A 16,697-nucleotide genomic window follows, 5' to 3' on the forward strand; every position below is an offset into this window, starting at 1 on the left:
ATACTATCCATTTTAACATACTTCTAACATACTTTTAACATACCACCCCCACTTTGTGCAGCATTGGTCTGATCACTACCTCATTCAGCACAGAACTGACGTCACTCAGGGCCGTATTAAGACAGTGTGGTGCCCCTGGGCACTATACCTCAAAATGTTTTCAGTGTAGACTACAGGAGCACTGAGCAGCATAGAGCGCCCTCTCGCGGCTGTAGACGGTAATGTTTTAACTTTAACTTCAATGGTAAACAGGGAGAGTGCAGGTAATCGCTTCTGTGTCATTGTCGTCCTGAGCTTGTTTAAAAAAAAACTTTCGATCCCTGGAACATTTTGAATTGTGGCTAAACATCTAGCGTCTGTCCATTTTAATTCATTTTCTGTAGCCGTAAAAAAAATCCCACATTTGCGCGTACTTGTTGTGGACCAACTCAACTGACAGATTGGGGACGGAAGGGGGGGAGTGATAGTGGTCATGTAATCTTTATTTATTTATAATTTATTATTATTATTATTATTATTATTATTATTGAGTTATGTATGGTCTTTTAAGAATTTCAAGTTAATAATAGAAAAATTTATGAAAAATATTTTTAAAGCTTGTGTCATGTGGTGCCCCCTAGTTGTTGTGAATGGTTGGTGCCCCTGGGCACTGGCCCAAGTGCCCTTATGGATAATCCGGCTCTGACGTCACTCTACTTCCTCATCAGTCAGTTAAATAAAATAACTGCTCTTGAGCCCTTTGTCACTTTAATCAGACTGAATAAGCTTTTTTTTGCACTAAAAATCTTTTTATCAGCACTGTTTGTTCACTTCACTAGTTTGCACTCTATCTGCCATGTGCCTTGCACTGCTTTATTTAACTTTATTTGTAACTTTATTAAATCTCTTTTTTACATTCCCTTATTTTACAGCTGTATTTATATTTTATATTTGATCTAGATTTTTAGGCTCCACTGTTAAATTTATCTGTATGCACCGGGGGTCTGAGAGAACGTAATTTCGATTCTCTGTATGTATGTACTGTACATGTGGAAGAATTGACAAAGCAGACTTGACTTGACTTGAAAATAATTTTTTTACATACAGAGATGTTAAAATTTTAAAATATAAAAGAGTATGTTAAAAGCACATTTTAGTTCATATTCATGGTGTCCCAAAATAGCATAGTTGAGTACACTTAGTTGATCTTAAGTTTATCTAAAGGAGTACTAAAGAATCATTTTTAGTATATCAAGTACAAAATTAGTGTGTGAAAATAGAGCACTTTAAGTACATTATGGAAGTGTACTTTTTTTTTTAACCTGTAAAGATCTTAGCGTTTGTCCGGTTACAGACGTGCCGAGGGCCTACAGTGAGTGGGCTACAGGGTGAATGAACATGTTCATTAAGCCAACACGATGAGAACTTCAGCCGCTTTAACCGACAGACGCCCAGGAGTCCCCAGAGACGAACCCTCAGAGGAGAAACAGGACGTTAACCACAGTGTCAAAGCAGGTGGAATAATTAAGAAAAAGGATTGAGCTCATTTAAAAGGGCTAACTCATAGCTGTAAGTTAATTATATTACTTTACCTTGCACAGGAAGTGGCTTCACAGGGGATCACAATGGATTTCCTTTTAAGGAAGCTCCTGGCTCATTAGCAAGCTGACAGTTTTGAAACAGAGCAAAGATAAGCCGTGATGTGATCGACAGGACGGTTCTCATCTGACCACCACTGTAGTGTCTGACCACTGTTCATTTGGTTTGTTCATTACAGGTTGAACATGGGCAGCTTATAACAAGTCAGCTTGTGCAGATGGAGCAGTGTTTCTATTACTGTGATATAGACATGTGCCGGTATTTGGTAATGTGATATATCACGGTAATGAATATGCACAATATTGTTATCCTGGGCACTTCTAAATACCGTGAATAATTATATATTAAAAATTATTCTGAATTGGGAATACATTTTAAAAATACTTTTTCTTTTTCTTTTTTTTTTTTTTTAATCTGGACTACAACATGCCCTAGAGTTTTGATTATCTATTGTTCATTCACACTTCACATTAGGGCTTCATTAGTTAATTCATTAGTTAACATAAACTGCCAATGAAAAATTCTTCTGAACACTTTTTAATCTTAGGCATTCCAATATTTAATAACACATTAAAATCAAAAGTTGCAACCGTGTTATTTAATGAGCTAACATGAGCTAAGAGTTATTAGAGTATTTTTTTTTAACAAAGTTTAATAACTTTTGTAGCAAATGTAGCTATTGCTCATTGTGTATGTTAATGGTTAACTAATGAGATCTTATTGTAAAGTGATACCTATTGGTCTTTATACAGTAGTTCTTTTGCACGTTAAGCTGTGTAAAACTTTATATATATTTTCTGTATTGCTTTATTGTATAGTTAGTTTTTGTTATAAGAAAAAAGTTATTAAACCAGTTATCCTGTATATGACCACTTTTTTAAACGTATACTGTGATAAAAGCATTAGCAATTAATCACAACATGAAAATGTAATACTGGCACATCCCTACTGTGAACAGACACCCCAGTGTCTCTAATGATAGAGCACCAGGTGTTCAGGAAGCTCCAGCTCCTCATTAAACCCTCTGCTGCCATGTTTGGAAGACAACTCGGGTGTAAGTTATCATTTAAACTGCTTGTAGTTAACTCTGTTTATTTTGCAGAATTCATGATCAATGTTTGTATCTCTTAATGTGACAGTGCATTGGTTAAAACATCATTTACCTGTGCAAACTCATTTGATCTGCTTTCTGATGTGGAGACAGAAGATATTTTGAAAGGTTTCTTTTTTTTTTTTTCATACAATGAAAAAGCTCCAGTGTTGTTCAGTTCCAAAAGTACTTTTTTAATTTCAAACTATTACAGAGTTTTCAACTGCTTACATTTTCAAAACTTTGCCTCTGTTTTCATAACTTTTCACACAAATTCAAGAATTGCACACAGAATGTAAAATGTCTCTCATCTCTTGCAAAATGAAGCACTGCATTCAAAATATCACAAACACATCTCAAAGCAAACATTTGCAAACACCTTTGCCATATAATTCCTGTTAGATGTGTGTGTTACACATATAACTGTGTGTTGTGTTTTACAAGAAGTGTTAAATGAAATTAGAAGTTCTGTCGAAGTCTGATGATTAGTGTATGTTTTATAGATTTAGTGTATGATTCTGCTGTTTGACTGACAGCTTTCAGAAACTTTGTGACAAGTGAAGATTTTGTGTGTAAACTGTGGAAAAAACGAAGGGATAATTCACACAAAAATGCAAATTCTGATATCATTCAATCTCCCTCAAAAGTTGTTTCAAACCTGTAATCTGTTGAACACAAAAGAAAATATCATGAAGAATGTTGGTAACCAAACAGCCACTGAAACCCATACACTGGAAAAACATGTTATGGAAGTCAATGGGAACAGAAATGGTTTGGTTTCTTCAAAATGTCATCTTTTGTGTTCAACAGAAGAAAGAAACTCAAACCATTTTGGAACACTTTAGGGTGAGCAAATGATGGCAGAATTTTCATTTTCTTATTAGCTTGATCTGTTTGTCTGTGTTCCTTTTCAAATGCAGCATTAACAGAAGGGTTAACTAGCCACATCGTAACCCTTCCATATTATTATAAAATTTTTAGTTGTCCGTCACATTTGTGCTCTGGAAGAATGTCTGGTCTAAGTGTGGCGTTCAGGTTGTAATCATTGTGTTCAGCGGCGGCTCGTCCGTGTTGATAGTGTTCACTGTTGTAAGACAGAGTGGCCGTTGACAGAGGGTATTAAAGTTAATCTGCAGAGAAATGACGGCTTCACTCACACACATTGGTGTTTTGCTAGTGCTCTCAAATAATGTGTGCTCGCCGCGTTGTGCGACTTCTGGAGGGCCGGTGCTCAGATCTATTCTTTGAGTGCGCTGGCGTAATCATGCGTGACCGGGAGCGACTGAGCTGTTTAATTAGAGAGACACGCATTCATTATTTACCCTATTCTCAGAGGAGATTAGCTAAAGCCCATGCTTTGTGGAGAGGTACAGAGCTAAATGTACCTGAGACAGGCCTTCCTCCGCTAAACTAAAGAGTTCATCCAGTGACTGACAGTCTCCTGACTCTTACTCCCCAAGCCAGATTAATGTGCCCTTACTTCATTAACCATAGTTTAATCATTGTATTTGTAACAAAACTGTGGTTATAAACCATAATCAATATGCAAAAAAAAACATGGTTGCCACACATTTACTACAGTAAAACCATTGTTAATTTTGGTAAGGATGTGCAGGTACGCGGAGTGTTTGTATTCAGCTCGGAACTGTTGGAGGAGGTTTTTAATTAATATTAATTAATCAATATGATGTTTATAATGAGCAGATGCTAACAGTGGTGTATAAAAAGCTCTCATTAAGCTTCTGAAGGGCTTTTGATGGCGGTCTGTGTTGGGTCACATCCTCAGGCCGGATGAAAGTGGAGCTCTTGAAGGTCGTGTGGTTCGTTTACGGAGCACATCCAAAGGGTCAAGCCGCGCTCCAGGCCTTTGAAGTTCCTCCGCTGGCTCGATAGCCGGTCGATGGACCAACCCGGGGTTCCAGGGACACTTTACCCCTCAACTTTTGAAGTCACTTTGTTGTTGCAGAAATCCTTCTTTTAGCTGAATGTCATGATTTTTTTATTTATTTTTTTTCTAATATATATTAGTGGGTGATATTATAAATAGCGCTGTCAGCTTAACACTTTAATTAATTGGTTATGGAAAAAATAACATGATTAAAATAACACACTGAAACTTACATTTCATTAATTTGACTGTTGAAAAAATTGAGTTTTTGTCTCATATTTATATCATATGATAAGTGATAAAAGAAGGTATTTTGACTGTTGGTAACAAAGCTGGTTTTTTTTTGGTTGCTAATGACTTTCATTGCATGAATGTTTCTCAAATGATATTTTTCTATGTTCCGTAGTTTATGTTAGGTCACTGTAGCCTAAACATGTATGTGAAAAAAAATTGTTGAATAAAATAAAATATTTATTTCTAAAGCTACTATTTGTAATGTCTCCTTAATGCTTTCTCATTTAACACAAATATAGCTTTAAATAATCTTTTGGGGATATTTTAACCGTCAAATGTAATATGTGATTAGATTAATTAATCAACACATCATGTAATTGATTAGATAAAAAAAACTTTATCGACTGACAGCCCTAATTCTAACATTTATTTATTTATTTATTTATTTGTTCATTTATTATATTGTTTATAGTATGCATGTATGGATTGGTGAATTTCTGAAAAAAAAAAAAAAGATATGTTTGCTTAGTGTTTCTGATGCATGGGAGTACTTTTTAGTGTGTTAGATTTAAGAGACAGAAAAACAAACCAACAAAATGCGAAAAAAACAAACCAACAGAAGAAACGCTGTGTAATTCAGCTTCATTTATCACATTTTCTCCGCTGGTTGCCAGAACTTTCCTCTTTGTGTGTCCCATTGCTAATTTACAGAACCAGTGGGACTCAATTATATTCAGGAGGAAGATGTCAGCCTCTCATCACTGGAACAAAAGCTCAGGCGTGCGTGTTTAGAAGTGGATTATGTTCAGAAGGCTCAGTTCTGGTCCTGGCTGGGAGCCTGTGATGTTCAGAAACCGTACTGAGGGCAATTTCCTTCTCGTCTCAGTGCTGACCTTTCTTAAAGAGACCCCCCAGAGCGGCGCGCTTTCGCCCTCGCCATGATTAGCCGTATAGTGTCGACGAGTGGCACGCAGGATCACAGTGGCGATGGTCTCCACACAGATGAAGGTCAGCAGGATGAGACTGTTTGTGTGTATAGGGCCACAGGGAGGGTTACTGTGGTAATTATGAGGTGAGGATGTATCGATCATGTGTGTGATGTTTCTCCACAGAGCTGTAGTCCAGTATAAAATGACTAGAGCATCAGCTTTTATTACTTTCATCTCTGGAACAAACAGGAATCTCAGCTCTGTTACATCAGATCTGATCAGTGTAAAGGCTGGAATACATCAAACAGCTTTTGCCCAACTCAGTCTGCAGATTTGATAGAAATTCATGTGGTTTAGCATAGACACAGACTCAGACTCTGATTCCATTCAATCAGAAGAGATCAGACATGTTTTATATTTTGAGCTGACACATTTTTTTAATTTGTCAGTGATGGGAATGACTGGAATGTCTGGTTGAATGTGATTATTGGTGGTTTACAGTGGCCAGTTTTTCTTCTGCAAAGTCTCCAATTATAGGATGCCTAGTGTTTGAAAATCTACTCAGATTCTCTTTTCCCACCATTGACGCGTTTTCACTGTTTCACTGGGGGGGGGGGGTGCTATTACAAATCTTTTGAAATAATACAGAATCTCCTGAACCAAGCAATCGAAGCATTGCTCACATAAAAAGCTAATTTGCTCAAACATTAAACCATATTAACAAAAACTTCTGTTACTGAATGAAATGACTGTGAAGCTTTGGATGTGTTGATGAAGCCCCACTTTATCTGTGCCTAGATCATCCTTCTGAATCAGATCCAGATGTAGTCTTTGACAAAAACACCATTGTCTAACTTTTTGTTCAAATGTCTTTTTTTCCACATGTGCATGTTTTTGAGCGGTTACTGAGCATATGCTCGCATCTGCCAAAGCAACATCCGGTCGTAAAGCTTACATCTGAAGCTGTGTCGCCGCACGATGATGAATGTGTGTCTCTGTGGAGTCTTGTTGAGTTCAGGCTGATCCGGGGCACAGGGGTCCATGGCAGTATTAGAGAAGTGTATCTAATAAAGTGCCCGCTGAGCACATACACACAAGACAGACCTAATCTCTGAGGAAACAAGCACTAATGAGAGACAGCGACAGAGAGGGAAGACAGCTTTCTGTGGAGAGACGGCCATGCAGTTATTTCACCCAGCAATTCATAATTTTTTCTCTTGAACCTCTCCCACAGAATAATGATCCCAAATACGCAGTAGTCCCCGGAGGCCTCTCCTGAGCAGAAATTGGATTTTGGATGAACGATCAGACAGTTTACATTTCATCAAAATTCCCACGGTTTAAATTCAGCCTGGTAGAGATGGAAACGAGAACAGCTGTCGTTCACTTCACCTGCACAAACACTCACACATTCACTCTTTCATCTTAACGCAGCGGGCTACAAACGCTTGAAACCTGTTTTTTCACTTGAAAACTCTGGAATGAGTTTATTTTTGCTTTCTGCATTTCTCGGTTTCTCTTTTTGGTTGCTCCCTCGTGCCAGATCCATACGTGTCTCCATCTGGCTGTCGAACAGAAGCTCACGCAAACCGAATCTGTGCAGTTTTACATGAAGCTAAATAATCAATGCATATTTCATGATGAAAAAGCTCATTAGGATAATGAGATTTTCTCTGTGGAGAGTTTTTACATCTACAAGAAAAAGTAAACATTTACAAAAGCTGTGATTCAGATCTAATCGGAGTGTGTGGGTTACTGTAAGTCATTCGGGGTACTTTACTACGGTCTAGACACTGTGTTTGTCACTGTTACGGCCGAATGGTGGAGACTAATTTCTCAAAGCTGAAGCTCTGTCTTGTTGACTAACACATGTCAATGTCAATGTCACCTTTATTTATATAGCGCTTTAAACAAAATACATTGCGTCAAAGCAACTGAACAACATTCATTAGGAAAACAGTGTCAATAATGCAAAAATGAGAGTTAAAGGCAGTTCATCATTGGATTCAGTTATGTCATCTCTGTTCAGTTAAATAGTGTCTGTGCATTTATTTGCAATCAAGTCAATGATATCGCTGTAGATGAAGTGACCCCAACTAAGCAAGCCAGAGGCGACAGCGGCAAGGAACCGAAACTCCATTGGTGACAGAATGGAGAAAAAAACCTTGGGAGAAACCAGGCTCAGTTGGGGGGCCAGTTCTCCTCTGACCAGACGAAACCAGTAGTTCAATTCCAGACTGCAGCAAAGTCAGATTGTGCAGAAGAATCATCTGTTTCCTGTGGTCTTGTCCTGGTGCTCCTCTGAGACAAGGTCTTTACAGGGGATCTGTATCTGGGGCTCTAGTTGTCCTGGTCTCCGCTGTCTTTCAGGGATGTAGAGGTCCTTTCTAGGTGCTGATCCAGCATCTGGTCTGGATACGTACTGGATCCGGGTGACTGCAGTGACCCTCTGATCTGGACACAGACTGGATCTGGTGGCTACGGTGACCTCGGAACAAGAGAGAAACAGACAAATATTAGCGTAGATGCCATTCTTCTAATGATGTAGCAAGTACATCGGGTGTTATGGGAAGTGTTTCCGGTTCCGGTTTACCTAATTAATGCAGCCTAAAAATCCTTTAACGGATTTGGATAATAAAAGCATATTAGTATGTTATGTGTATGCCAGGTTAAAGAGATGGGTCTTTAATCTAGATTTAAACTGCAAGAGTGTGTCTGCCTCCCGAACAATGTTAGGTAGGTTATTCCAGAATTTGGGCGCCAAATAGGAAAAGGATCTGCCGCCTGCAGTTGATTTTGATATTCTAGGTATTATCAAATTGCCTGAGTTTTGAGAACGTAGCGGACGTAGAGGATTATAATGTAAAAGGAGCTCATTCAAATACTGAGGTGCTAAACCATTCAGGGCTTTATAAGTAATAAGCAATATTTTAAAATCTATGCGATGCTTGATAGGGAGCCAGTGCAGTGTTGACAGGACCGGGCTAATATGGTCATACTTCCTGGTTCTAGTAAGAACTCTTGCTGCTGCATTTTGGACTAGCTGTAGTTTGTTTACTAAGCGTGCAGAACAACCACCCAATAAAGCATTACAATAATCTAACCTTGAGGTCATAAATGCATGGATTAACATTTCTGCATTTGACATTGAGAGCATAGGCCGTAATTTAGATATATTTTTGAGATGGAAAAATGCAGTTTTACAAATGCTAGAAACGTGGCTTTCTAAGGAAAGATTGCGATCAAGTAGCACACCTAGGTTCCTAACTGATGACGAAGAATTGACAGAGCAACCATCAAGTCTTAGACAGTGTTCCAGGTTATTACAAGCAGAGTTTTTAGGTCCTATAATTAACACCTCTGTTTTTTCAGAATTTAGCAGTAAGAAATTACTCGTCATCCAGTTTTTTATATCGACTATGCAATCCATTAGTTTTTCAAATTGGTGTGTTTCACCGGGCTGCGAAGAAATATAGAGCTGAGTATCATCAGCATAACAGTGAAAGCTAACACCATGTTTCCTGATGATATCTCCCAAGGGTAACATATAAAGCGTGAAGAGTAGCATAGTATAAGTACGTATAAGTAGTATAAGTACGATTTAAACCATGCTAATGCACTTCCACTGATGCCAACAAAGTATTCAAGTCTATGCAAAAGAATGTTGTGGTCAATTGTGTCAAACGCAGCACTAAGATCCAATAAAACTAATAGAGAGATACACCCACGATCAGATGATAAGAGCAGATCATTTGTAACTCTAAGAAGAGCAGTCTCAGTACTATGATACGGTCTAAATCCTGACTGGAAATCCTCACATATACCATTTTTCTCTAAGAAGGAATATAATTGTGTGGATACCACCTTTTCTAGTATCTTGGACAGAAAAGGGAGATTCGAGATTGGTCTATAATTAACTAGTTCTTTGGGGTCAAGTTGTGGTTTTTTGATGAGAAGCTTAATAACAGCCAGTTTGAAGGTTTTGGGGACATATCCTAATGACAATGAGGAATTAATAATAGTCAGAAGAGGATCTATGACTTCTGGAAGCACCTCTTTTAGGAGCTTAGATGGTATAGGGTCTAACATACATGTTGTTGGTTTAGATGATTTAACAAGTTTATACAATTCTTCCTCTCCTATAGTAGAGAATGAGTGGAACTGTTCCTCAGGGGATCTATAGTGCACTGTCTGATGTGATACTGTAGCTGACGGCTGAATGGTTGCAATTTTATCTCTAATAGTATTGATTTTAGAAGTAAAGTAGTTCATAAAGTCATTACTGCTGTGGTGTTGGGAAATGTCAACACTTGTTGAGGCTTTATTTTTCGTTAATTTAGCCACTGTATTGAATAAATACCTGGGGTTATGTTTGTTTTCTTCTAAAAGAGAAGAAAAGTAATCGGATCTAGCAGTTTTTAATGCTTTTCTGTAGGATATGTTACTTTCCCGCCAAGCAATACGAAATACCTCTAGTTTTGTTTTCCTCCAGCTGCGCTCCATTTTTCGGGCTGCTCTCTTTAGGGTGCGAGTATGCTCATTATACCATGGTGTCAAACTGTTTTCCTTAACCTTCCTTAAGCGTAAAGGAGCAACTGTATTTAAAGTGCTAGAAAAGAGAGAGTCCATAGTTTCTGTTACATCATCAAGTTGTTCTGAGGTTTTGGATATGCTAAGGAATTTGGATACATCAGGAAGAGAACTTAAAAAGCAGTCTTTTGTGTTAGAAGTGATGGTTCTTCCATACTTGTAACAAGAAGTAGAATTTACAATTTTGGCTATATGAATTTTGCAAAGAACTAAATAATGATCTGAGATATCATCAGTTGGCTGAATAATTTCAACACCATCAACATCAATTCCATGTGACAGTATTAAATCTAGAGTATGATTTGGTGATTTGATTATGATTATGATTTCATCGACAATGAGTAGGTCCTGAAACGTGTTGTCTAACACCAATAGAGTTCAGAATGTCTATAAATGCTGATCCCAATGCATCGTTTTCATTATCAACATGGATATTAAAATCACCAACTATTAAAACTTTATCTGCAGCCAGAACTAACTCGGATGTAAAATCACCAAACTCTTTAATAAAGTCTGTATGGTGTCCTGGTGGCCTGTATACAGTAGCCAGTACAAACATAACAGGGGATTTATCATTAACATTTGTTTCTTTGGATAATGTTATATGAAGTACCATTACTTCAAATGAGTTATAATTGTAGCCTGCCCTCTGAGAAATCCTGAAAACGTTGTTATAAATTGAAGCAACACCTCCACCTTTGCCTTTTAGACGTGGCTCATGTTTATAACAGTAATCTTGGGGGGTGAACTCATTTAAAATAATGTAATCATCAGGTTTTAGCCAGGTTTCTGTCAAACAGAGTACATCTATATTATGATCAGTGATCATATTATTTACAAAAAGTGTTTTCGTAGAAAGGGATCTGATATTCAATAAGCCAAGCTTTATCATTTGTTTATCCATATTGCTTCTGTCTTTTATTTGTTGAACCTCAATTAAATTGTTAATCTTAACTTGGTTTGGACGTTTTTTGTATTTTCTAGTTCGGGGAACAGACACAGTCTCTATAGTGTGATATCTAGGTGAAAAAGTCTCTATGTGCTGAGAATTAACTGACCTCTGTGACGGGAGGCAGCTAGCAGACGGTCGGTTTAGCCAGTCTGTCTGCTTCCTGACCAGTCACATGGTAACACATCTCTGTGATGCTGGAGAAACTCTCTCAAATGAAGAAAGTGAAATCAGATCTCACTCTAGAAAGATGACACAATACCTGAGAGCAGTCAGCGTTTATCCTGGTGATGAGATAACAGATTAACAGCAGTTTATGGAGTTTTCTAGTTTTTTAATCTGACCTCGAGATCTGACTGTCATTTTGCAAGCAATGAAACGGCTGAACTCACGTGGTCAGAGTCAGATTACAGCATTTATCTGCTGCTCCTCGTTCAGTGCCACACATGAGTGTAACGGAGAGAAATCAGACTCAGACAGATCTGATCTCTGCTGGCTATCTGAAGACCTGACTACACACAAAACGTCTGCAGCTCGAACACACACTGTGTGTCATGGGACTTACAGTATTTTAGTCTGAAAGCCTGTCAACTCAAGTTATTCTAATAGCTAAACATAACCGTAGTTTAGCGACTTCACTGATGGAGTGTCTTCAGTTCTGATATTCCTCATGAGTGCATTAATACCAATATTGAACGTGATGTCATTTTGAAGTGAACTGAAGCTGAGACGCTTTTGAGAGTTGCTATAGTTTTTTCCACAGCTTACACACAGAATCTTCACTTGTCACACAGTTTCTGAAAGCTGTCAGTCAAACAGCAGAATCACACACCAAATCTACAAAAGACACTAATCATCAGACTTTGACTCTGAATTTTTGTAAAACACAACACACAGTTCTCTGTGTAACACACACACACACGTATAACAGGAATGAATATTATGGCAAAGGTGTTTGCAAATGTTTGTGTCATGTCCGCTGTCTGATCACCCCGTTCTTCGGTGTGTGTGTGTTTCTGTATATGTCTGCATTTTATGTGCACATGGTGTTTTGTTTTGGTTTTGATTGTTCGTCTTGCACCTATGGCGTTCCTCCCTCCCCCTCATCACTACAGTTTCTGCTTCTAATTGTTTGACTCCGCTTACCTGAATTCAATGTCTGTTCATCTCTTGCTCTATTTATTCCCGTCTGTCGCGCCTATCGGTGCCAGATCGTTGTTCATCAATAGTCCCTGTGTAGCCATTCTGTCTGATCCTGTCAATTCTTGTTCTGTCGTGCCATTGTTTGCTGCTACTGGTTTTGTTTTGTTTTTCTATTTTTTTCCCCTCCCTCATTTCCTAGACCGGGCACAGGCATTCTTCAGAAGAATTTTTGTTTGCTCCGTCACTGGCTCTCTCGTGGCTTCCTCCCCTCTCCGCTCTCTACACGGCCGCGCCGTTGGGCGCCCCCTGCTGGGTGTTTATGCAAGGACATTGAAGTCTCTTATTTTTCTGTTGGACCTTTTTCCTCATTTCCCGGCCTGTTTTTGTTCGTTGGAGGGAGTTTTTCTTTTTGACTTTTTGAATAAATTGGTCTCGCACTGTAACCTGCATCTGTGTCCAGTTGTGTTCCTGACAGTTTGCTTTTGAGATGTTTGTGATATTTTGAATGCAGTGTTTCATTTTGCAATAGATGAGAGACATTTTGTATTTTGTGTGCAATTCTTAGATTTGTGTGTAAAATTTTGAAAAAAAGAGGCAAAGTTTTGTGTGTAAGCTGTTGAAAAAGTGTGTATTACTCTAATAAATAAATGAATAATGCAATTTGCTGTGTGTTTTTGTTCATGAAGTGACACATTTATGCATTCACAGTTTTTGTTTGAAGATCTGATGACTTTCAGTGTTAAAATGCATTGCGACGGTATCAGACTGGTAAAGGTCTGATTAAGAGATGCTACTCACTGCTACATTTTAAATACACAGTCATTTTAAAACATACTTTTAAATTTAAATTTATGTATTTTTTACACTTAATGCAATGTATGAATGTTATTTCAAATGTCTTAAAACTGGTGTGTCTAATTGTTTTTGGGTCTGTTGTGTATTTACATTTTATTTCTATCCACTTGTTCATTTGGATACAGTCATACTTGTAATTACAGAAAAACATATACATCACTGTCACTGGTGGGAAAAGATGATGAATCATTACTGATGTATCCATTTATTTGAAGCTTTTACATGCTAATTATTGATTAATGTTTAACAAGATGCGATAGTAGATATAAAATTAAATGCTATACTATAATAGTAATTTAATCATATCATATCTATTGAAATGCATCATCAGAAAACAGAAAAAGTCCAAGTAAAGTAGCCCGTCTACTGTGACCACAGATGAGATAACGAGGCTGTCAGACTGGGTGGAATATGGAGTTACATAATACGATCTGTATATGAATCTTCAAATAATTTTCAAACAGTGATTTACACCAATTCTGTTGAGATAATATATATGTGAAAGCAGTTCATATCCAGCTGAATCATCGTTGTTTAAGATGTAACGTGTAATTCTGCAGCTCTATCAGATACAGATGGACAGCATTGACATGCAACTAATTATTTGCTTTGTTGTTTGTTTTCTCGCACAGCACCGCTGACTGACAAGCCTCCCAAGATCCTCTACCCGTCTGAAAATAAGATGAGCGTCATGGAGATGCAGCTGGGTGAGAACAGCGCTTATTACAGACTGATATTATAGATCTGTCTGAGGGATCTAACTTAATGTGCTGTTCTGTACTCTGTGTGTATTCATGTGTGTGTGTGTGCATAGACACACGCATCCGTCTGCATTTCTCTGTGTGTGTGTGTGTGTGTGTGTGTGAGCGTGTGAGCGTGTGTGGACCCACGCGAGTACGTATTTGTGTGTGTGTGTGTGTGTGCTTGTTTATTTGTGTGTGTGTGTGTGTGTGTATGTGTGTGTGCTCTTGTTTTTGTGTCATATCAGGACACAACTCTGTATAATGACATGGGTACGACACAGGTATTACAAGGAGAAGGGTGACTTATGAGAACACAACCCATGTCCCCATTTTTCAAAACGCTTATAAATCATACAGAATGAGTTTTTTTTTAGAAAGTGAAAATGCACAAAGTTTCCTGAAAGGGTTAGGGTTAGGTGTAGGGTTGGTGTAGGGCCATAGAATATACAGTTTGTACAGAATAAAAACCATTACACCTATGGGATGAACCCACTTTACACAAAAACAAACAGCTGTACAGTTTCATTTTATCCATCTTGAAAAAATATTTCCGTGTTCTGTATCCCTCTGTGTTTGACTTTTTAGTTTGGTAGATGAATGTTCCTTTAAATCTCCTTTGTTAATGCTTTAAATGTATAAATAGTCCTCACTTTAGATGAGTTCACAAAAATAGATAGCTGGAAACTACTAAATGTTTTATAAAGACTTTATCATGAATTACAGCAGGAATATATGTTAATAAAGCAGTTATTAACACACTAACCAACTATTATCATGTGTCTTAATAATAATATTTATATATTTACACTAAAATAGTTTATTAATCATTTAATTTCACTTTCTTAATGATCTCATGAACCACTGACAACTCCTAAATAACTGGATTGAAAATAACGTAATTATACTTAAAGTATGAAAATACAATGATTGAACTTTATAGCTCAAGAACAAAACATTTATTGCTGTATTTATGAACTGCTTAATAATGCCTATTAAAGAAGTGTTATTATTATTTTTCACTTTTTCAACTTTAGTTATACTGTAATGTTGCTGTTTCAGCATAAAAAAGTTCTGCAAAGTTACTAAGCTGAAAGTCCAATTCAAAAGGAGATATTTTATTTAACAAAAAACACTTTTTAAAAACTATAATGAACAAATTGTTTGGACTACAACAAATATTGTCCGGGATTTGTGATGTCACAAATATGGACGAATGGGATGAGAATTGGTTGAGCTGCACTATAGAAAGCAACGAGTGTGATATATATGTAGTTGACCATGAAGGCTGGAAGAGAAAAACAAAACTCCTTATATTCAGGTGTGAAGAATTATTAGGCTTTTTTTCCTTTACTGATAAAATGAGCCCAAAAAAAGAGGTTTAACTCAGATTGAAAAATGTGTTACTAAAGTTATATATATTGTTCTGTGAATGTGATTTCAAAGTCTAGATAATTCCGTATCTTTCAGATAAATGCCGTATCCCTTAAAACCTGACTGCCAGAGGGCTATTGTGAATGCATGTGCCTGCTGGGCACAGTTTACCTGATGCCACCGGGGTGGTGTTGCACTGATGGCTTGAGCCTGCCATCACTGCTTGCAGCTATATTTAGGGCTCAAGCCCGAAGGGGCGAAGAGCCCTATTGTTCCCCTAAGGATTATTAGGGCTAATAACATCCACATACATTTCCTGAGTTTCATCAAACTTCATCGGTTTGTTCGTTGTATGATGCTGATCGTATATATGTGACTATTAAGAGTCAACGTTATAGCGCCACCAACTGGCAGCAGGAAGTGAGTCATTTTCAAAATGCTTTGAATTCAGCATCTTATTTTTACTCTATTTGCTTCAAACTTCATCAGAATAATGACAAAACATGGCCGATGTGAATATGTTGTGGGCATATTGATATCTAATACAGTGTTGCCATGGCAATGTGTCAAACTTGAATATTCTGTTATGGTGATTTTGAGGCAGACAACAAGTTCAGATTTACATGAAACTCAGAACACATATCAGTATTAATGATAAATAGATATGATAAATGATAAATAGAGACTGGCAAAAGCTTTTAAAAGGGCGTGGAAGAGGCACTCTATAGCGCCCCTTTTGTCAAAAGTGTGGGAGGGGGGGGGTTAGTTTAAGCTACAGACACCAATCTTGGTACATAAATTGTTCTCATCAAGATGGACAACTTTCTAATTCACAGTCATAAGCTATGACCAACAGGAAGTCAGCTATTTTGATTTGAATATGTATTTTTGGGAAAATACAGCTGTGAATTAATGCATACTCCTCACAGGGGAAGTACACTATACACACCAAACTTTGTCTACATGTTGCAAAAACATTGAGGAACTTAAATTGCGAAGGGATTTTGGTAAGCTTGAATGGTTTTGTTGTGGTGATTGTTTGAAATGACGTTAAAAAGGGAATCATTAATTGTCTTGTATTTTTAAATTGCAGCTTCCAAACACTTAAAAGCATTTTTTCATACAGAGATCAAATCATTCTGAGGAAATATGCATAGTTTCATGACCTTACAACATTGTATGGATAACAGAAAATTAAAAAACCGTCAGACATATGATCTCACTCTGAGACCTCTCTGTGTGAGGGAAGGGAGGGAGAGAGGGAGGGGGTTGGTAACTGACTGTGAATTTTTGGTGACTGACAGTGTGTGTGGATTATCTGACAGAG

At 37.5% G+C, this 16,697-nt stretch overlaps 1 protein-coding gene across 4 annotated transcripts in view; it reads left to right on the forward strand.

Annotated features, from left to right (window-relative positions):
* Nucleotides 1–16,697, forward strand: part of LOC132122543 (interleukin-1 receptor accessory protein-like 1-B) — a 212,636-nt gene that overhangs the window by 110,810 nt on the left and 85,129 nt on the right. For all 4 annotated transcript variants that reach the window (XM_059532921.1, XM_059532923.1, XM_059532922.1 and 1 more), the window contains exon 5: nucleotides 13,889–13,963. In XM_059532921.1, coding sequence (XP_059388904.1) covers nucleotides 13,889–13,963 — 75 coding nt within the window. The remainder of the gene's footprint in view (nucleotides 1–13,888; nucleotides 13,964–16,697) is intronic.

The sequence above is a fragment of the Carassius carassius genome, chromosome 40 (genome assembly GCF_963082965.1).
Source record: "Carassius carassius chromosome 40, fCarCar2.1, whole genome shotgun sequence".
In the NCBI taxonomy this organism is placed as follows: domain Eukaryota; kingdom Metazoa; phylum Chordata; class Actinopteri; order Cypriniformes; family Cyprinidae; genus Carassius; species Carassius carassius.